Raw genomic sequence first — 23,558 nt, 5'->3', positions numbered from 1 at the left:
CTAGCCTTTAAGAATGCCTAAACCAACCTATATGATTAATGGGAGTAGTTCTGCCACTCTAACCGCCACCCTTTGCATTGAAAACTACAAATTCTTTTTCTTTCGTATGTGCTGTCACAATGTTAACCATTTATTTAAAACAAACTGTCCAAATAAAAACAATGCCTGGAGTCTTTATTGGAAAATATAACTCCAACACAACATCAATCGCAACAAAGAAAGTATGTGAAGTACTAACTCTCCCAAATTGTTTTACACTTGGGGGGCCCACGACTTCATTGATCTGATCTTCAATCCGGATGCTAACATGCTGAGGATTAACAATACTGTTATATGTAGGGAAATACATACTTAGACATTATCTACGCACTTTTTTTTTTATTCAAACCAATATGCATACCCATATGAACCTATAAATTCCAACAAATTTTATATTCCAGACCTCTAAAGGTAGGAGAAATAAAGGATTGCAAATTTTGTCGCAAATTAAAGACTGTTAGAACAAGAATGACTTGACCCCCTCCCACCTAATAAAAAAAAGAACTGAATCACCCTCTTATGATCTCATGAATATGACTCGATATATCACAGAAGAAATACAAAAGAATCATTTTGCTCAAGGAAAGGGAATACAAAGAAACAGAAACAGAAACAGAAACAAACTGTGGACAGCAAACAATGAAACACTTGGCTTGATTCTTTCTAAAATCACTAGCGTAACATTGTTCAGTGACCATTAAGAATTGGCTTCAAATGAAGTAAGTCTCATACTACAGGTTTCTGAATTAAAACCTAGAGTTGGTCTGGATCCTCCCTCCGAAACCTGTCATGGCTGTGGTCCACTTTCTTCTGAAGTACACAACTGAACCGCTAATGAGCAACAGACACAACACGATCCCCTGTCCACAGTGGTACAGAAAATATGCATCAACACAGGCATGTACATGTTTTCATCCACCGATCATTATAATGGAAGTGCACTATGGGAAGTTCAGTTATGGTGATCCCCAGATATCTTGATTTGATGTTTTTATGTCTTCATATAAGTTCATGTCCCCAGACAAAGAAAGAATGGGCCTTCTTACACGTCTTCTCACAAGAACTTTCATGTTTTGATATTTTTGCCTTTTGATACTCAAATACTCTTTGGTTAACCAACTAATGTGATCACAACAATCAGCACAAAAAGTAAAAACATGAGCCATAATATAGAAGCTTGACACTGTGATACACAACTTTAAAACGAAGAAACTTAATAGCAATCAACGCCTAAAACAAAAGACTATGACTTGAATGTCAAAAACCCTTCTTGTGAAGAAATATATCACAGGTGTTCAACTGTCTCTATATGGATTATAATTTATAAGTGCACATTCTGCTTGAAACCAAAGCATTGAGACTAGTAGGCCACATCAAAAATAGACCCATCGCACAGAAGATTTGACTGATCACATGTCAATAGGACAATATCCTTTAAACTGTCTACCTATAGTTCCAAGTTAAAGAATAACACTCTGATCACCATATGATGTTATTTGTGCCAAATTAATCAAGCCTATGAACTAATGAGCTGCTACAATAAAAGAGAGGTAACAAAGGATAACAAACATACCTCAAACCCAAGCACTGACAACTTCTCTTCATTAACTGCTAGCGTACAGCTTCTGTAAGTAATATAAGCTTGCTGTCCATTCTCTAACGTTGATGAATCACCCAGTAAACTTCTATGTCTCATTGAAGTGGTGAGTTCTTTGGCATCATGCGATGCCGCATGTAGTTTTGCACTGTTGTCAGATATTTCCAGAGTAGATCGACTGTCATGAGAATTTTTCCCCTTTGCATCCTTCGAATTATCTTTAATTTCTATGCATTTCAAAGGAATACGATAGCCAGTTTCACTGCATCGATACTTTTCATCGTTCTACATGATATTTAAGTGCCAAGGCATTTCACAGAGATCAATAGAGGGACATGCAGACAGTAAATATGGGATACGAGAAAAGTGAAGCAGTATGTTTACAGCGAATTATATGATTGTTCACACTGGAATTTTTTTTTTCAACGTTCCTCATTATTTTTTTATGAGAAGTTTATTTGCAATATACCTAGGTTGCGGATAGCTAATACTGTACAAAATGATAATCAGTACATGGTTGCTCCAAGTAGGAAAGGAAGCAATGGGGCTTAGCTAATATTGGATTTCCAGCATCGTCTACCAGTTTCCTCATTAACACATTGTTTCGTTGCATCTTAGAAGGAAAATTAGAGGTGTAGTCGGGAACCAAAGCACTCTAGCACAGATGGCTGCCTATTATAATGTCTCTACTGCATGTCCTGGGGGCAGTGGCAGTAAGGTTATAGAAGATTCACAGGGACTCCTTTTGGGTGGGGATGAAATGTATATATGCATCTTGAGAATTGTTATATGACTTGACTCCTACTTAAAGTTGGTAAGGTGGTTCTACGATTGATTGTTACGGTCAAGTATATGGCATTTAAAAAGCTCCATGTCTTCTACACTGAAGTAGCAGGAACTGGTTCAATTTTCATAGGTACCCAACCACATTCCATTCTTACTTGCCATTTCACATTATATCACTTAAAAACTCCCAATTTCGATGAATTTCACCATACCATTCAATTGTTTCTAGTTTGCCAAAAGATTTCTTATCCAATACACCAGCAGACATCGTTAACACAACTCCGAAAAGGTCAGCAACATCAAAAAGTTCTCCAAATACTGATTTTTCCTTTAATAATCGTGACTTGGAGAAAATTCACAACGATCAAGTTGTATAACACCAGAATTCCAACAGAATTGTTAACGTGTATTCATACGATAATCTATAACTTGAAATCAGTTAAAGTAGTTCAAGTCCTAACATATGCACACCTAAAATCCATAATTACTACAATTTGTGAGAAAGAAGCTTCAATTATGTAAACAAAAAAATGAAAGCAAATAATAAAAATAAAAACCTTTTCGGAGTAGAGGCAGGGAACGCAGGGACCGGAAGGAGAGCATTCAAAGGTAGCGTTACTTCCCCGAGGGGTTTCTTTGAAACTCAGCAGAACTCTGCGCCCACCAATCCCTTTCTCACTTCCACCAATTCTGCGCATATCAAATCCCAAAAAAACACAAACAAATTGAACCTCAATTGCACTAGATCAGATTAAACTTGCACATATCAACACCTACACGCACACACACACAGTATAGGCAATTACGTTTGGAGCCCTAGGGTTTGCACAGCGATGGAAAGGAAGAAGAGGAGAAACAGTGGTGAATTTGAAATCATTGCTTGGCCGTCTTTGTGGCTTCTGCTTCTCCTGGGCATCACTGATTTTCAGTTCGATGACTTTCTTGCCTTTTTCTCTTTATTTCCCAAACTCTTCCCGCAATTGTATTTTCTGGACCTAATTGTTTTATATTTTACTTTTTACCTGGTTTCTTCTTAATTTTATGGATTGACTTTTCATCTAACACCAGATAATTACTGTTATTCACATGACATCCCTTTGTTTTTTCTTTTTTCTTTTTGAAAAAAAAAAAGAAAAAAAAAAAAAACCTAGAATAATTTCTTTGTGGTACAATTCTTTAATAGATTTTGCGTTATTTATTATCATTTAGTTTCGTTTTAATTTAAGTTTATGAAATTCCAATAAAATAAGGAGTTCATCATTTAAAAAAAAAAAAAAACCACATCAGGGGGCTTTATCATGACTAACTAGTAAAAGGCTTGAAACCAATCATATTTTAGGATTTAATCTGGAAATCCTACTTAAACCTAAATGAGTAATAATTTCGTTACATTGAAATGACTGTACCAATTTATTATTGAATTAGCTCTTACTAAAAAAAAAATGAAGAGTAAATTAGCACTGTCACATTAATATAGTAAAATATTTATAAAATATTAATTTGATATATTACATTAGTCAATCGAAATGCATTACCATATATTCATACAAAACTATTATTTGGAGAAGAAGCAATGGAGCTATAGACAATGAAGTGAAATTCAATTCACGAAATAATTTGATCCATAGAAAGTATTATTGTGTTAAAAGTTATAATTCCGGAGGAATCATTACTGCACGGCATAAATGGGAAAGTTATGAGAGTATATACTGGAAAATCGATTTTCACCGGAATGAAAAAGACATTCCGGCCAACGCGAGTGGTTATTGGGCAAGCAGGACCTCATGGCGTACGCTGCCCACTTGTCTTGGATTTGGACAAATTGTTTTGATGGGACTTGTTTCATCCATTTAATTAAAGAGTTCCTCAGCTTAGATGTCTCATAGGGTTCACTTCATAGATTTGATTCATTTGAAGGCAACAAATTTAGATTTAAATGAAATTTTTTTTTTTTTTTGAGAAAAAAAAAAGTACAATTAAATAATTTTAATTTTAGTTTATGTTTATGTTTTTTATTTAAAAATCCTTCTTTTTTTTATTTTTTTCAAATAACATGTAAAATTCATCTATATTGTGAGACATTTAATTTCAACAAATAACATATTTTATATTAAACTACATATAATTTGTTTTATCTATAATTTAATTTGAGTAAAACGGAATTCACTTTATTACAAACATTATTTTAATAAAGAAATTTAGCAGTTGGTTTTAAGTTTTCAAGCGAAATTGCGAATTTAATTACTGTTTGAATTTGGTTTTAGGACTTTTATTTTTCTCTTTCTTTTCCTTTAAAGTCTTAATATCTTGTAATTATATTTTATTATAATTGAAAATCTTAATTAAAGAGCTTTGAGTAATCTCATTGCCATAATTGAGGCCTTATATATATATATATATAAAACTAGCATTCGTGCAGTTCGCCAGCAAAGGAACTTGTCATTGATTAACTTCAAATCTCTGAGATGAGGCTGCTCGATGGCAGGGTCAGGCCTCAGGAACATGTGGTCCAGCAGAGGGGCGAATGTATAGCTCCCCCACCTGGCAAAGTTGGGTCGAATAAGGTCCATTCATTGGCCCCGAGACGGTAAAAATCAACGGTATACGAAGATAAAATGCATGCAGACTGTTGTTATTAAACTCTGCTGCAGCCTGCACACAAACGTTAATGTAATCACGAGAATTCTGTGGTTTTTGACCTTCCCTATCCCTGTTTCATTTAATACCATTTAGTATTTACTGCCATTGGCCCATTTCTTCGCATAAGAGCTCACCCCTGGCATCTCTAGCTCTAGGCTCCACGCAAGCCCACAGTGGGTGGGGCAGCGCAAAAAAGCTCATGATTGTTTGACAGGATTTGGCTTGAGTGCGGTAAAAAAATTATAACATATATGTGGTAATTTTTTAATGATCAGAATTTAATTTTAAGCCTAAGCCTAACCCTGTTTATGGCCGTGGTTTAGAAGATATCATGTCAAACTTTTTTGGTCAGCAAATCATGTTTCCCATTAGCCAATGTAGAAGAAAAAGCAGCAGGGGATCCTCTACAATGGGATGCAGAGGAAGTTTAAAGTAAAAAGTATAAAAGTAGTGTGCCTGCGCTACTACTGTTTTTGGAGGATTTAACTACTTATGGTGCAATCATTCAACTTTAGTTTTTTTGCCTTTTTTTTCTCTTTTTCTTTTTGGCAGAGAGGATGGAAGGAAAAGGAGCGAAAAAGACGGAGAAAAGAAAGGATGAAAACATGTGCGTTTGGAACGTTTTGTAGTTTTTTTTTTTTTTTTTTAATATTAATAAAAAGTGATTGATTTGATATAAAAAAATAATTAAAACTTTTTTTTTTTTTTTAAGAAAAGACGAAAAGATTTGTTAAATAATAACTGATGTCATCGAAAAAGTGAAATGTTTTAAAGTAGAATTTTTTTTTTAGAGAAGGGAAGAGGGGGGGGTTTCCAAATAGAACCAAAAGTATCTTTCCTCCCTTCAAAAAAAAAAAAAAAAAGTATCTTTCCTTCCTTGTTTGCTAGAAAAGGAGATATGTTAATTACACAACGGGTTATTTGGCAAATCATTCTAATTCTCTTTCTATTTCTTTTCACTTTTTAAAAAAAAAATTATAACTTTTTTACAATTTTTATATCGCATTAATTATTTTTTATTGCTATTTAAATAAAAATAAAACCACTACAAAATAAAATTTTTTCACTTTTCTTATTACTATTCAATAATTTTGCACAACAATGCTGAGCATTTTCATTTTTTTTTTTTTAAACACATCAACATTTTACCTCTATTTTTATATGTGTGTGTGTTAAATAGATCTTTATATATTGATCTTAAAGTTACTAATAAGGATAACTTGGTAGAGATATGTTAAACATATCAGTGTGTAAGAGTTATGCAAATAACATTTTTCAATTCGTTAATATCCCAATTGTTTTTTTTATCTTATTCAAAATCCTTCCTATATCTTATTCAAAATCCTTCCTATTTTCCTCACATTTGGGAGGATGAGTTTTGATCTGTCTAGATGGAAAACAAATCCAGTTTTAAACACAAAATACTGTTTAAAATGAAAAAAAAAAAAAAAAAAAAAAAAAAAAAAAAAAGGTAGAAAAGAAAAAAGAAGGTACATCAAAACACTTTTTTCTAAACCAAAAACAAATCCCAAAAAAAAAAAAAAAAAAAACAGCTTTCCTTCCTATTCTCTCATACCAATTAGTTAAAAACTCTCCCACTCCTAGGCCCCTCTTTCAAGTAAGGGAAATGGTAGGCAGGGGACACTCATCCGTCCCCTGTCCTACTTTTAATAATATAATAATATATTTATTAAAGCAAAAAGTGATAAAATCAAAGAAAATAAATGAAAAAGTAATATAATATATTATTATATTATTAAAAGTAGGACAGGGGACGGATGAGTGTCCCCTGCCTATCATAGCTCTTCAAGTAAAGCCCTATGGGATCAACCAAAAACATAAAGCATCAGGGAGACCCTATACTATATTGTAATTATTGTTTACGAGGAAGTTGGTCCATGGTTTTTGTATCTTTCAGAAATTTAAGAATACCTCTACGTTTGCTTCACAACTGAATTTTGACCGAAATAGAAGTTGGAACTGATTGAACACCCTCTTTGACTCTTTCCCTGCATGTTGCTTAACCAAAATTTCCACCAAATCTTTCAAGCTTCTCTGTGACCCAAGCTTATATCAAAGCAAACTTAAAAGTCTCGACACCCACAACATTCTGGTCCTACACAGACAAGACGGAATGTGACAAATATTATCTTTTTCTTTTTCTTTTTTTCTTTTTTTTTTTGGGATCTTGCAGTTATTTTCTCATTAGCCCAAAGAAATTAATGTGTTTTGAAGGATGTTTTTTTGTTTGAAAAAGTGTTTTGGTCTGATATAGAAGTAAAAATTCTTTTGTATTTTTAGGAGTGTTTTGAATTTAGGTTATTTGATAATGTTTTTGTTTTAAGAAGAGAAAACAAAACATAAAAAACAAGAATGTTGACTAACGGAGCCAATTTTACTTCCTGTTCTAACAATCTCCATCAGAATCTTGGGGAATCAAGTTACAGGGAATTGGGTAAACAATAATTCTATCAAATTAGGTCAGAAAGCTGTAGTGTTAGAATAAATCATGTATGGCAATAAAATTAGATAGATAAAAGTTTCCTCTTGCCAGTTCCACATCATACCATAATGTTCAGCCTAAATTGACAAAGTCTTTAGAACAGCAAGTTACAAACCACAATGATTCAGAAGCCATTTTATCCAACAAAAAAAAAAAAAAAAACAGAACTTTTCCCAAATAAGAGCTACAGTGCATAGTGCTTCTTGTATGATACAGAAGTGTCCAACAACAAATGAAGGATTAGAACAGGGAATCATGCTCAAGTGGAAACCATACCGATTGCTGAAAATTGCGTTTCAGATCAAAACCTAAAATCCAGAGATGTCCTAATGCTGCAATTCTTAGAGCATGCAAGTGCCCCTTTTTGTTTTGTGCTTGTGATCTTTTTCCAACATAGGCTACTCCTTATAGTCGGGATCTTTTTTGCGCAAGATCATCGAGAATTCGTCATACTGTTCAGAGAAACCATGTCTTTCTGCCATGCTCTTCAATGACTCATAAACCTCGTACATAGAAGGCCTATCCTTGGGCCTAGAAGCCACACAGTTACAAGCAACCCTCATAAACTGCATAATCTCATCCTCGTGACCTTTTCCACTAAGAGCCTTATCAATGGCGTCCTTGCTCCCACCAGTGATCAACAAGTGACTCACCCAATCCACCAAATTCCCCTTATATCCCTCCCCTGCATTGGTGACCTCAAGAGGCTTCTGTCCCGTCACCAACTCCAAAAGCACTACCCCAAAACCATAAACATCCCCTTTGCACGACGCAACCATTGTGCTCGAGTACTCGGGAGCCACATAACCAAACTCACCCAAATCACCATTCACATACGAGCTATCATTAGAATCACGAGATCCCACAAGCCTAGCCAATCCAACATCCGTTAACCGAGCTTCAAAATCATAATCGAGAAGAACCACATTGGAGCTAATGTTTTGGTGCATATATGGCGGCTGACAAACATGGTGAAGCCAAGCAAGCCCTCTGGCCGCACCCACGGCAATCCTTAGCCTCGTCGGCCAGTCCAGAAAACCATACTGGCTGTTAGCATTGCCAATGCCGTGCAATTGGGAATCCAAAGTCCCATTAAACATGTGCTTGTACACCAAAAGCTTCTCTTCCTCCACCACACAAAACCCCAACAAAGGCACTAAATTGGGATGCCTTATCTGCCCCAACCTGTTCATCTCCGACCTGAATTGCTTCTCGCTAAGCTTGCAATTATTGAGCCGCTTGATCGCGAGGGCCGAACCGTCGGGCAACACTGCCTTATACGAAACCCCTGTTCTCGTCGAGATCACGGTGTTTTCGGAGTCGAAATTGTTCGTCGCGGCCAACAAATCGGCCAACCTGACTTTGACAATGGGTTTCTGAAACAAAGAGACCTGGACAAGCTTGTATGACCTGAGTAGCTGGACCCAGCTACCATCTCCCTTAGCACCAACACGGTAGCGTCGCTTTTCCCCACTCGCCTTCGCGAAGAACCACCACCAAACCAAGAACCCTAAAAACAGCGACCCGGCGGCGCCAATTACGCCGGCGGCGACGATAATGGCGAGGCTTCTGCTGCTCAGTCCACCGCATTTGGACCCGAGGGGCTTTCCGCAGAGCCTTGCGTTCCCGCCAAAGTCCGATTCGTCAAATTTCGCCAAGTCTGACGGTACAGAGCCCGAGAGATCGTTGTTAGCCAAGGAGAACCGCTTCAACCGATCTAAGCGGCCGAGACCGTAGGGGATCGAACCGGAGAGGCGATTGCCGCTCAAGTCCAAGGTGTTGAGGAACTTGCAATCTGCGATCTCCGGGGGGATCGGGCCGGAGAGGCGGTTGCCGGAGAGATCTAGGGTTACGAGATATGGCAGCCATAGGCAGATTTGTGGAGGGATGGGGCTGGCTAGGGCGTTACCGGAGAGATCGAGGTTCTGGAGGCTCTGGCAGTACTTGAGGGACTCCGGAAGCTCGCCGGCAAGCTGCATCGACCGGAGCTCGAGGCTGATGAGGCGGTTCTCCTTCTCGTTCCAGCACAACACGCCATCGAGCTTGCAGATTGAGGCCACGGACGTGTTGGTGAATGTCCAGGAGCTCAGCTTGTTGGCCGGGTCAGAGAGCGAGCGCTTCACGCCCTCCAGGCACTTCACGTCGTCTTCTGCGGAATTGAACGAAAACGAGCTCATTAGCAAGACCGTAGCTAGAAAAGGAACCAGAATCTTCATGGTCTCAGGGTTCTAAGGCTTTATTCGGATTTTCTTCTTCTTTTTCTCTGTCTTTGTTAGAGCCGTGAGCTACGAACCAGAAGTGGAGGCTGTGAAGGAGAGGGTAAAGGGCAGAGGATTTGGGGATGGGCGGCCAGTGACTGGTGTTCGGTACGCTAACACAGATACAGAATGCCAGCTTTTGAGTTTTGACTACCGGTTGAAACTTTTTTTGTTTTTGTTTGGGTTTTAAGAAATGAAGAAAACGACGGCGTTTACTGTTCCGCGAGTGACCGAGAGCGACGTTTCCAGTGACTGGGCAAAAAGTTGGGGAGCCACCAAGTTGGGGGGTCTTTGTGACAAACACGTAGTTCCTTTATTACCTATTTATTTACCGATAAAAGGGGAAGGTTGAAAGCAGGCTGTTCCAATCCAATCCCGGGGTGGTTGTTTAATTAGCTTGATTAATTATCTTACCATAATTAATAGTTTTTGCAATCGAAGATGGACCTTCTATTATTTTACTAATAAAAAAAAAAAAACCTCAATCTTTATCAAAGTGCTCCATTATTTTTGTTATTGAGTTGACGTGGACATTAAGTTAATTTGACAGTGTCTATCGACTTCTATTTTATTTTATTTTTATTTTTAATAAAAGTTGATTCAAGGGTCGATGAATATTACCATATCAGCTAAGTGAATGTTACGTATCTAGAATATGAAACAAGGACATTCTTGAAATTATATCTATGTCCTTAGTCAATAAAAGATAAATAGGGATTTATATCCCATTAGGTTAGGAAATAAATAAGGGATTGAAATTTCCATTTTTAAGTAACGGATTTTAAGAATAGGAAATAAGGATTTTGTGTGTTACGTATTTAGAGTATGTGACAATGACATTATTGAAATTATATCTATGTCTCTCATTAAGTCAATAAAAGATAAATAGGGATTTATATCCCATTAGTTTTGGAAAGAAAGAAGGGATTGATATTCCCATTAGTAATCTAAAAATAAATGATTGATATTCCCATTACTAAGTAGCAGGATTTTAGGAATAGAAAAATAAGGATTTGACTCCCTTTAGAATTAATAATATTTATTTAGGTCGTATTTTATACTCAGCTTTGTAACCCTTTAAATAGGGGTCATGAGGAATAAAAAGTTATGAAGAAAATTATAATTCAACTCTAGCAATAGTTTAGAAGTTTTAGGATTCTTCAAATTATCTTAAAATTAGGAGGCCCATAATTATTCGAATTATCCTACCCAAATTATCATTATTATTCATTGTTCATCATTAGTTACGGAGGTCCGTAAGGAGTGAAATAGGAATATGGTGGGATGGGAATGTAATATAGCATTACTCATATAATTATAGAGTATAGCTACAAACCACATTTATATTAATCAACCCTTAAATTAATCTTATTAATTAAAAGTGTCACGTTGACGTAACTTTGCGTAGTCGATTCTCTTTATTTAGAATGCGACAATCTGTGTGGTGGGGGGAGTTTGTTTTCATTCAGAATTGGGCTTCAAGCCTTGAAGGGCGGGTTATAAAATCATGTCGGCCCATGGAGAAATCTTCCTGGCACAAGGGTGAGGGTGACTTATCCACGGCCTTAAAGTCTAATATTGTGCAACCAAGTAATCAAGCTACAAAGAATCTTGGCTTGACTGGGGTGCTAACAAAATATGCTCATTTATTCACGTTTGGTTTGCCAGAATCTGGAAAGAAATCCTGAAAATCTAGAGCTTGGACAGTGCTTGATGAACAACGATGATGAGGATGAAGCATTTGGGACCATGATCTGTAAAGAATCAGTATTACTTGGGACTGGGGACACACATGCAGAGATTCTGATTAGAGCAGGCTCGATCATAAAGGCCACCTTTTCCACTTCCAAATGATAAAGCAAAACTAAAGAAAAAGAAAAGCATTGGCAAAGAATCTTGTCCAAAGTGTTTCAGGCTCGTTTCGTAATGTTTTCTAGAGGGTGCCTTTTGCATTTTAATTGGTTGTGATGTGAAATAAAAGTGAACGTAATTTCCAAGTTTTGTCATTTGTGAGTGTTTTATGTGACGAGTTATTTGTCAATGTTTTTGTTTTTTTGCTAAAAAGTAAAAAATCAGTCCCAACAAAAACATCATTAGCAACAGAGAAAAGCAAATTCGAGTTTGGACTGGTCATGAAGAAATAGATAACGCAACAGATTGAGACAGTTCAGAAAGCTCACGGTGGAGTGAGAATCAGTGGCCCTCGCCTTTTTGCAGGATATGCAAAGATGATATAAAGTTGAAACTGAAAGCCAGTACTGCTTCTGCTTGTCATTCTACTACAAGTTAGTGTTGCTCTGATGCAGAACAGCGTACGTCGAACTTGGAGAAACCCTCCACATGCACTTCCTGTATCATCCAAAAATCTGAATTCGAAGTAGAACAAAACATGCATGAGGATACTCCAACTCCAAGTTTAGCACAATAAATTTCAAACATGCTTCATGCAAAGCAGGACGTATGCAAATGCTTCTCTATTTGATTTTTTTTTTTTTTCTAATTGATTAAGGAAATGGTTAGGGGGGATCAATCTCAGTCATAATCGGAAATGAAGAAAGAGTGGGTGATCTTATAAACGAAAAAATGGTGAGCTCCACAACAAATGATCCCAAAACAAAATACAATAGTTGAAAACAACACTATGATAGTCCGATCGATGTAGGGACTAAATAGTAGAGAGGTACCTTAACACAAATCCGGTTACAAAAGTCTCAACTTGAAGATTTGAACGCTAAAGAGCCGAAAGATAGTAACCCACAAAACACAAAAGTAGCAAATGCCTCTCCATGTATGCTCTTAGCAAACAAGCTCCCGGTAAGAGCAACATATTGCCTAGTCTAGACTGTTATAAAGTTATTTCTACACATGTATATAAATTCTTTGACACTCCTTTTACAAGCCAGTTTTTAATTTTGAGTCCTGCTCAAACTTTGTATCATTTGGTATCAAAACTAAGTAGCCAACCTCCACGTCAAATATATAAAAGATCTGACGCAACTCGTCAAGTATAGGATTGCAGCTTTGTGAGTATGGTAGTATGTTACAATCATAAGTTTAATGAAGTGTTTAACCCAACCAACTTCCTAGCTGGTACTATACCCCCATAGAACAATTTGACTTCAATTAATGTTGCTTCCTGTTTGAAAGGCACAGTACTGGCCATCAGTCATTTAAATTCCTGTTATTTTCTGCTATCAGCTCATCTGTTCTAGCTTGAAAATAGTTTGAAGTTAGTTCATATAGGTTGCCATGACAAATATTGATCAGACCAGTCGCGTGAAGAAATTTATAGCTTTGTGAGAATTCGAAATCCATGTTGTTGGAGGTGAACGTCGTCATTAAGTTTTCGTCTCTTTCTCTTGCAAGTTTGAGTTTTGGAACAACTTTAAGAAAGACGTACAGCGGCTGACAAGAACCGTGTGCCTGTGACAGCTAAAGTTCCTTGTCTCAATGTTTCAATGGTGCCTCAGCTTCCAAGAAGCCAAAGATCCCAGGCGCCAGAGAGCAATTCGAAGCCACATTCTTCCTACTTCATTGAACCAGAAAAAGTCAAAAAGGACAATTCATCATATATATTGCCTCCCCCTCCTCCTACAGCCAAGTAGGCAGCTAGTGGCATTTTTCTCCATCTCCTTTGAAATTAGTAAGGAGGAGGAAAGGAGAGAAATAATTTGAAGTTTCACGAATTATGTATATATATATATATATAGTGATTAGAATTGTTGTAACTTGTAAGATAAATCCTACATGCTATTTTGCCTAATTACCTTTCTTGAATCCAAATGGATTATGAAGTTAGTTGTTATCTGTTTGCATAAAATATACTCAAAATGTTACTCTATTTGAGAGGATGTCCTCCTATACAGAAGAAGAGTGGGAATTTATTTATCACTTCTTTTCTCATTCCTTTCTAACCAAAAAGATTCAAAGTAGGGAAAGATAATTCATATATATATATATATATATATAGAGAGAGAGAGAGAGAGAGTTTTGGTCTGCATCCACCTTTGCCTTCAATATATAAATATATTCCAGCTATGGAGATCATATCGATTAAAGAAAGTGTACATGAATCCACTGGGTGCAGCTAGCTATAGCACATTCGTTTCCCCCTTAAAGATAAGAAAGAACTCTTTATCAATACTCTAAAACAACATCAATTATATTCATGTTCAATCCCTTGTTGGTTTTCTTCTTTTGTCCTTCTCGATAATTACATGGTCTTTTGTTACATGTAATATCAAGTTTCTTTTTCTTTTTTTCTTTCTCAAAACTTAATATGTGTCATATTGTTAACATGACCACTTTAGTATATCAGTCCAACTAATTAAGAAGAAACTATATATATTCTATCATATATTTATAGGAAAGTTTTGGTAAATAAGTATGGTAATCAATCAATATGATTTGATTGATTTGATTACCATCGTATTTGATTACAAACAAATCAATCAATTAATGTAATTTGATCGATTACCATCAAATAATTACAATAAGTCTCTGAAATCAAATTCTTTAATATATGGAGAATATATTTTCTAAAAGTATATATCATTTACATCCTCACATGAGTAGTCTTAGCGAAGAAGGCTGGTAAGTTTCTTTCTAATTCATAGAAGAGAGTAACTCTTGGTGCCTGCTTCATTAATCAAGTTTAGAGGATCCTTTTTTAATTCCAAGGGACATGTAGGGAATGAGGTACAAATTTTTATCGGAATACACAAAGTATGAATGAGAAATATATTAAGATAAGGGAGTCAAAGCATGAATAAAAAACCAATTAAGATTGAAAATCATATCAATATATAAAAAATTAAATTAGTATCCATTTGGTATAATAATAATAATAATAATAATAATAATAATAATAAATGTTTCTTAATATATTTCAATTTTCAAGTTAAACACTTATCAAAATAAAACCCGACGTTCTGTGTCGCAGCTATGCCACTTCAGCTTCTATGTTGCTGTCTTGCTATTTTAAAACCTCTTTTATGTTGCTCATTCCTTCTTCTTCTTCTTTTTTATTGACATATTTGGGTTGTTGTTCATGATAGATTTTGGTTGTTTAAGGTTCGAGTATAAAATAATTGGGAAAAATACAAATAACTCCTTCAAACTACTATCTATTAATTGTCAATATCCCCTTCCCCAAACTACCAACTGTGTCAATCTCCCTCATAAACTATCAAAAAATGTCAATGTGCCCCATAATGACAAAAATACATTTCATAAAATTATTAAAAAATATATATTTAACAAAAAAATCTAAAATAACAGAAAATTATACCAAAAAAAATAAAAAATAAGAATGGGTTTTTTTCTTTTTTAATTTTTTATATATATAATTTTCAGTTTTTTTTAAAAAAAAAAACAAAAAAAAAAAATTGGTTCTTTTTCTTTCAATTTTGCCTTTTTTTTTTAATTTATTTTTTAAAAAGTTATTTCTTTTACTTTTAGTTTTACTTTTAGTTTTTTTTCCCCGAATTTTATAAGGACATTTTTGTTTTATTAAAAAAATTTATGGTCATTTTTATCTTTTTGTTAGTCTTAGGAGGAACATTAACATGTTTTGGTAGCTTGAAGGAGGAAATTGACATTATTAGTAGTTTGGATGGGACATTGACAATTAAGTGGTAGTTTAAAGGGGATTGTGTACTTTTCCCACAATAATTTTTATTATAATAAGGCCAGGCCTTTTTTTTTTTTTTTTTTTTTTGGTAGCTTAAAGTAGCTACCAAAAGATAGACTGTGAACAAAGATACAAGAATGTACAAATACAAACAGAAAAAAAAAAAAAAAAAAAAAAAAAAAAAAAAAAAAAACCAACACCAGGAGAACCGCCGCCGGAGCTCAGGGCATGTAGAAAACACATCTACTCCGGGAACCCTTCCAGCATCGAATGACATCCACAAGCCCAAATTGACATTAAACAAAGCCGGAAAAGCAAACGGTGACCCTCACACGTTAACCCAAGGAGAACACTCCCCGGCACATACTGGCCACGCGCCGCGCAAGAAAGAACCTCACGGCTCAGTCGAGTGAATACTAAAACCAGAGAAGGCCGGCGACCACTAAAGAAAAGTTCCTGTCGACGAACACCCAGCCAAGACTTATAGATCTAGCAATAAAGCACAACTCCACCGGAGACCCACCGACATCCGCCATTCCCACAGGCCAGATCCTGGGAATCCTTCTGCTTGCACCAACAACAACAAAACCAAAACAAAACAACAACAGAAAACACTAACCTCTCCGGATCTAACTCCGGGAGGGACCACAGCTCCACAATCATAAGGTTGGGAAAACAAAACATCCACCACTGGAGACCAGTGAGATGACAAAAGCTACCCTAGCCCTCACAGGCTAGGGGGAAGACCAATACCAGGAGGGGGAGACATGAAGCCTCCCCTCCAGTGAAACAAAGCTCAAAGATTCTCTCCCTGTATCTAGAACCTTTCAGAGAGAGAGAGAGAGAGAGTTTTAACTTTCTTTATAATGGTCCCTTTTATTAAAATTAAAGATCAATCAAAGATTCCAAACAAGGAGGAGATTTCTTCATCCCAAAAAAGAAAAAATAAAGAAGATTTGCCGGCACTCTTCTCTTTCGAGCTTCTCACTTTACGGGGGCATAAGGCATTAGTTTCTTTTTATAGACTATTTTAGAATATTAATTAAATGATTAAATTTATTATTTTTTAATCGTATTAACCTTTTATAAGTTGTGATTTAGCCAATTGTTATAAACTTCACAATTAGATAGAAAATAATAAATTTAATTATTTCATTAATACTTTAACCCTTACAAATAGCTAATATATATATATATTTTGAAGTGTTACAACAAAAAGTTGTTTTTGAATAATTTGTAAAGAAAACTGTACTTTATTCGTTCGGGGTTATTAGACATGTTCTGGAATTCGCCTACTAGACGGTAGATCAATTGGATGAAAATTTATTCTGTTTAAATTCCAATAAACAATTGCTAATTTTTCATGAGTAAATTCGATGAAAATTTACATGAGGACCCTTTTCCCAATTTTATTTTTTTTTTCACTTTTTTGTTTTTGTTTTTTTTTATTTTTTATAAAAGGAGTATATTAGTAGGAAGGATCGGAGAAGGAAAATTGCGTGATAATTAAAAAGGGAAGTGCAGTTTCCTTAACTTAGAAGGTATGACCTAGCTACCTGTCAAAAGGACGTTCCTTTCACTCCTTTTCTTTGCCACTTTGAAACGTACAGTATAAATTCGTTCGCGCATTTGAATGATAAAAACGATTTTCTTGAAAGCCTGAAAATAATGAAGAATAAAGAAACTATAGTACGTACGTGGCACTTTTGATAAGCCAAGAACATTGGCTCACGAAGTACTGGAGACAACCGTTCCTATTATATATACACAAATATGAGTGTAAAAGAGTAATTATATAAGGAAGTAATTATAATACAAGTAATGGTTAATTAATTATAATACAAGTAATAATTTCTATGATATAAATAATTGGACTTAAACCCCAAACATAAGGGCTCCCATTGTTAAATCATTTTTCTTCTCTCTTTTGTTTTATTTTCTTGAAATAAAAGCAATAGCTAGCAAACAACCCAGAATACAATTTTTCACATCATATATATTAATTAGAACACTTTTTTTTTTTTTTTTTTTTTTAAAAAAAAAAAAAGTTTCAAAAGATTCAAAACACATTAACAAAAAGCCACTTTTTTTTACTTAAAGGACTATAATAGAACTCCTATTATCGACAATCGAATTTCTTGATGCATTAATTTGTGAATTACTTACAACAATGCACCGGCCGGCCCTACAATTAATTGCTTTTGTATTTCTCCTTTATACATGCTTGATTTCAGAATCTTTTTTTAGGTTTTTAATTGGTCAATTTGGTGTCCAAATAAGTACTTTTGTATTTTATGACATTGGATATATATAATTGTGCTTAAAGTTTAAGTTGAAGAGCAGAAAGTCTTGTGAGCGGGGCCTGTTTGCACATGTTCGATCAATATGGTGGAACGACAAAAGCCTTGTGCACTGGCTCGTGCGCACATGTCGGAACAGGGATGGATAAACAAAGAGTTGCATGTGCTAATGTGTGCGCTAGTATTCGGACATGAAGCTGTTTTTAAGCTGCATGTAACCCTAAAGATGTTCAAACGTACGTACACTTTGTTAATCTATCCGAACGCCACCGCATAAAACTTAAAACAACTTTAGGTTTTAAGGGCAATATTCGCAAGTCTATAAAAGGACTTTGAAGGCAAAGCTTTCAAAGAGCTAAGTGGTGCAATTTGCTACTAATATTGAGTCTATATAGTGATGGCTAGAGTGATCAAACCTCAAGGTGTTCTACGTCAACAAACTGTTTGAAGTCTACCGGTAGCTAGGTTAATAAATAGATGAAGAAGAAATATTGGCCGGTGAAAAGCTGGAGCTACCGTGGGCAGGAGGCAAGTGAGGAGCCTGTTTGTGTATAGATTGTCTTGGTCATTATAAAAAGGTTGTAATTATACTATATACTTGTGTATTAAATCTTTCATGGTGTCAGTTTCTTGGATTTAGTTGCCCAGAGTGATTTTATCTGGGTTTCACTTAATCAACATAATTTGGTGTTTTAATTTGGTGTGTACAAGTTTATTACTTTCTAATATATAGTTTAATATATATATATATATATATTTTGCTAACTGCATTATTTTCTATACAAATTTATAATGTTTCTCATTTTCTCGAATTAATAATCAATGCAGAACAGCCTAAATCATTCTCCATCGTAGAAAAACTAAAATCCAAAAAGCAACAAAATAAATTAATAGGATTATCAGATAAAGAGAATATTCAACGTTCAGATATTTTTCCTAGTTGAAGCTCCAACAGTCCAACGAACCAGCAAGGCGTACGAGATAGCAGAAGGGTACCTGGTGCTCTATCAACTCGCCCCAAAAGCAACTAGACAAATTAAACAAGAATCCACACTACAGAGAAAACGACATCCCAGCTTCACTAAATTTCTCTAAATTTGTACAAGCAAGGAACTAATAACTAATCACCTAATATTATCCTGATTAAATTAAATCTTATCATATCTAATCCCAAACTTTGAACCGCAACCTTTACACAGACTTTTAACATATAATAATATTCTTCAAGCAACACTGATAATGCTATCTCCACCGCTACTGAAGTTGCCGGGCATGGCCTGAAAAGCTGACGGGCGTGTCGACGGCGGTGGCTGCTCATCGGACGATGCTGGAGAGAGCTTCAGCGCCAAAGGCAGGAGCTCCGCGGGGTTTGTCTGATTCAGATTAAGCTCAGCCATTTTCGAAGATGGAGGGACTGGAAGAATCGGTTTCGGCCTGATGGGCTTGCTTGACATCCTGATATGACTGTTGGGACCTAATGAGAGATTTTCCACTGGGCTTTCACCAGAAAGTGGCACCGCCATAGGAGCAAGCGTCAAGGGAAACGTTGACGACGGAAATCCGCCGAGACTATGGCTAAGACGTGGCTGTGGCTTCGGTACCGGCGCAGTTTCTTGGTTGACTAGTAGTTGATCCCCGTCCATTGACGAACCCATAAACTGTCATACAAAAAAACACAAAAAGATAGGCTATTAATTGGTTTAGGAAATGTTGGAATATAAATTTTCGTTTAGATTTATTATCTGGGGTGGTCCTATCCTATTTCTACGTCATGAATGGAACAGTTCCGGGAAAGAAATCAATAATATCGCTTATGGGATCTATTGATTACCGTGTCGGCGGTGATGTCAAAGAGACTAGATCTCCGGCGTCTCCGATTCTGGTTAGTCCGGCGGAGAAAGTACTTCTGAGCGTGGCTCGCCACCTGAGTTGGAGTTCTTGTTTTCACAAAGTTCCTAGAGATCCCTCTCCAATCTCCTTTCCCTACCTTCTGCAACCCCAGCAAGAAGAGCCTGTGCTCCTCCTCCGTCCATGGCACCCCTACATATATACACAAAAACCTTAAATTTAATATAGAGATCTGAAAATTTACAGAAAATATTAAGAACAAGAAGAAAAAAAACAAAAAAGAAAGTATAATCGGATGAAAGATAAGAAAGTACCTCTCTTGCGCTCGCGGCTGCGACCGGACTGGTGAACGACGTCGTCGGAGGCGTACCCGGCGTCAGGGTTAGAATCCTGAGGCGGCTGATCGTATTGCGAGAGATTGGTCATGCTGGCACTCTTCCTGAACGAGTTGCGCTCCGTGACCCGCACGCCGAACAGCATGATCGCGTTCTCTCCGCTGCTGGCCTCCGTGCACGTCCGCGAGTTGTGGCCGTTGTTCCCGCACTGCGAGCACGTGCGAGACATCTTCTTCAATTGTGACGTACTTATGTTTCGATAAAATAACAATATGAGAAAAGCAAAGCCCTCAGTCCATGCAAGAAGGGAGAAAAGAGAGTTGAGGTAGAGAGGAAAGTACTCCGAAGGTGTCGGTCGAATATTTGGAAAAGAGCAGCGGGGGCTGCCTGGGTTGTTATAGTAGTATTTAGGGTTTGTGACTTTCGTGCTTGGTTCTGTGCTATCTGTACTGGCATGGACCTTTTGGGGTCACAAGGAAAGTTTAGAATGCATCGCAGGACCATTCTACTATATACCCGTACCAATAATGTATCGGATCTGCTGCACTTTTTCTGATCCTGAACGAGGACCGTCCAATTTTGTCCCTCCTCCACGGTGTAAACAAGACCGAATGTTATAGTAATATCCCATCCTGGGGATACAATTCATCCTGTGTGACAAAGCCTGACAATAAATTTTTCTCTACCGTCCAATAAAGAGACCAATTTCTTTAAATTAATAACATTGATTTTTCATTGGATCAATATAAATCACATTTTTCTTCTATCATTATCCTGTAGCGGTGATGTAACCCTTATAAACAACTCTTCGAAAAAGAGTAGCAATTTTAAATTATATTTTTATTTTACCACTATTTCAAATTAATGTTGATTTGTCAATGTCAACCAATTTTTGAATTAATTATTATTTAATAAATATAAATAAATAAATAATTAATTAATTATTGGAGTTACCACATTAATATTGTGAGATACTTATAAAATAAAAATATAGTATATTACATTATAATTACTCTTTCAAATATTACATTGGACAAAGTTTCCTTCCATCGGTGTTTTCTTATTATTTTTGTCTTTAGAAGGCAAGTATAAGTAGGTTACTCTTTTAGAGTAATACTTGACGTGTTTTAAATGACTTTTAATGTAAATCACTTATTTAAAAAAAAAAAAAAAAAAAAAAAAAAACACTTAAAACACAATAGGTCGACAAGCATAAAACATGATCAGTTACTCTTCCACCAAAGTGTCTCTTTAATTAATGGGTGGTCCTCCTAGGCTTGAATAACGCGAGACTGTGCATAGTGTTGAACAAGAGATAATGTCTAAATTAATTGACTTGAGACTAAGTAATATTATGTTATCTTGATGCGGAAGTTATGTTATTGGCGAGAATGTCTTCACGTAAATGGAGACAGGAAAGTGTTGAAGAGATTTTTTTTTTAATTATTATTTTTTTTTTTTTTAAAAAAAAAAGGTGAGATGGTGGAGGAGCAAAGTGTTTCTCCACCGTCAAATTGGCATATTCGCGGCCCCTTTGGGAAAGATTTCATTGTCTCATATTCAATTGTGGAAGCCGTGGATGTGGTTGTGGGCGATAAGTAAAAGTGGACCCCATCCATCACCTACACGCCCTCTTTTACCTCAACCTTTCTATGTGGTTGTGGTGGGTGCTCTTGGTGGATAGATGCCTTTTGGCTTTTGCTTTCCTTTTTTTTTTTTTTAAGAGTTAATTAATTTGATGGCCGCCTTTACTCCATTCTTTTTCTCTCACCTTTCAAACAAAATCCCTGAAGGTCCAGTAGCGTTGAAGCATGTGGAAAGTTAGTTGCTATTAAGCTGTCATGTAGTGTGTTTGACAGCATGCTTTGATTGTATTTTGCCCGATATCAAGCACGTGCTTTTCCCTTCGTCTGCTGCTGTCAAAAGCATTTTTGTCCATTTTCTTCATTGAATTTTAATTCGGCGGTCGCGTCCGCACCTTGTTTTTGTTGCGCTTCTGTCTTGTCACATGCTCTGAATCGACGGGTACGTGGTTGGGCCACCTGTGAAACACACGAACTTGTGGCGGCTAATGTTCCATCGCTGCTCCCTTCTCTCCACTAAGTGTTTCCTTAGAGCACTACGCAACAGAATCCTCACCGGTTGAAATCAACAGAAAAAGACTGATCAATTATAATTAAAGGTATTTTTGTAATTTCATAATTAGAGAGGGTTCTGGTGCAAAGCATTACACTTAACTTTTTTAAATTTCATTCTCTTCTTTACGTGTATAGAAAAAACTTTTAAAAAATTATTTTAATTAAATTTTTTTATTATTCATCGAACTAATAAACAGTAGGACAACTAAAAGTTGTACTTGTTTGAAACGATATTTAAATAATAATTTTTTATATTTCTTTCTCTTAATATTTAATTTATATAATATTTAAATTTATAAAAATAAATTAAAATAAGCTTATACTGCTAGTGCTCTTAATTCCAAATAAATGATCTGATTGTAAATGCATATTTTTCTTCTTCTGAATCGTTTGTTAATGTATGTTGTGTTTACAATATATGACTATGATCATATTTGGTGTATCCAAATCAGTTTTTAATTTTTTTTAATTTGCAAAAAAAACAAAGGTCACTATTTTCCCTTTTTAAACTCAAGTTTTTACAAACTTTCACCTTAAATTTGAGGTGATATTAGAATATATGATCATCTCTTATCGTTTAGACAATTAGATTTGATTATAATTGAATTTGATTTGATATTATCTTCGCTTATATTATCTTTACCTAGCTACCACAATTATCCCCTTCAAAAAAAAAGCTACCACAATTATCTTATAAATATAAGTAATTATAATATAAATCAAACAAGCAATAAGAACAAAAATCTAGCATTAGGTCATTCCCTCCTAAACATGTTACATATACGTCTTTTATGCATTTTTTTAAAAAATAAAATAAAATAACCATTAGATATGTAGGACCCACAAGGTGGTGATCATATGTGGGTCTTACCGATCTAATAGTTGCCAAAAACATATAAAATAAGCTAAAAAAAATAAGTGGTCTAATAAAGGCCCAACACTCAACAATAGGCCAAAAATATCCAAATTCAAAGGCGGTTATGCGGAGCAATTATAACTTCTGATAACTGCTAACCGCTTAAGGCTTATAAAAATATAAAACCTTAGACGGTTACGGTTAGAGGCAATAACCGCTAATTATAACTGTTTTTTACGAGTGTTTTATATTTAAGTTGTTTGTTATATATATGTTTTTGTTTGGAGGAGATAAAACAAAATACAATAAACAATTTTTTTATTTTTATTTTTATTTTTTTAAAAAAAAAAAAAAACACATCTTTTATCACTTGAAATGGGATTACAGTACAGTGTTTTGTTTTCTTTTGCTGAATATGATAATACAGCTAGCTAGTAATTATTGGATATAGCTTGCCCACTGAATGATCGATCATTATACGTCATAAACAACAACAAATTAACCCACGGCTATCAATTGCCTTTTCACTTATTTGCCTATAATCTTTTTGAATTTCTCAATATTTTACATGTTTAAAAAAAAAAATTAATATTTTGAGGTCTCAATTGATAGCATTTAATTATGTG

General features: G+C 35.5%; 3 protein-coding genes across 3 annotated transcripts; all 3 read right to left on the bottom strand.

Moving 5' to 3' along the window:
• Window positions 1-585: 585 nt before the first annotated feature.
• LOC133867443 (uncharacterized) lies at window positions 586-3,407 on the bottom strand. Its single transcript, XM_062304212.1, has 4 exons — window positions 3,229-3,407; window positions 2,980-3,112; window positions 1,613-1,921; window positions 586-899 (listed from the first exon to the last, which is right to left on the bottom strand). The coding sequence occupies exons 1-4, from the start codon at window positions 3,336-3,338 to the stop codon at window positions 786-788; spliced, it is 666 nt and encodes a 221-aa protein (XP_062160196.1). The 5' UTR covers window positions 3,339-3,407; the 3' UTR covers window positions 586-785.
• Window positions 3,408-7,559: 4,152 nt separating this feature from the next.
• Window positions 7,560-9,989, bottom strand: LOC133867433 (probable inactive receptor kinase At1g27190). The gene has a single exon (XM_062304202.1). The coding sequence runs from the start codon at window positions 9,779-9,781 to the stop codon at window positions 7,964-7,966; it is 1,818 nt and encodes a 605-aa protein (XP_062160186.1). The 5' UTR covers window positions 9,782-9,989; the 3' UTR covers window positions 7,560-7,963.
• Window positions 9,990-18,616: 8,627 nt separating this feature from the next.
• LOC133867426 (transcription factor MYB1R1) lies at window positions 18,617-20,414 on the bottom strand. Its single transcript, XM_062304191.1, has 3 exons — window positions 19,918-20,414; window positions 19,587-19,795; window positions 18,617-19,413 (listed from the first exon to the last, which is right to left on the bottom strand). The coding sequence occupies exons 1-3, from the start codon at window positions 20,165-20,167 to the stop codon at window positions 18,979-18,981; spliced, it is 894 nt and encodes a 297-aa protein (XP_062160175.1). The 5' UTR covers window positions 20,168-20,414; the 3' UTR covers window positions 18,617-18,978.
• Window positions 20,415-23,558: the final 3,144 nt, after the last annotated feature.

Source organism: Alnus glutinosa, chromosome 1, assembly GCF_958979055.1.
Source record: "Alnus glutinosa chromosome 1, dhAlnGlut1.1, whole genome shotgun sequence".
In the NCBI taxonomy this organism is placed as follows: domain Eukaryota; kingdom Viridiplantae; phylum Streptophyta; class Magnoliopsida; order Fagales; family Betulaceae; genus Alnus; species Alnus glutinosa.
This window is presented reverse-complemented; position numbering and strand designations above follow the sequence as displayed.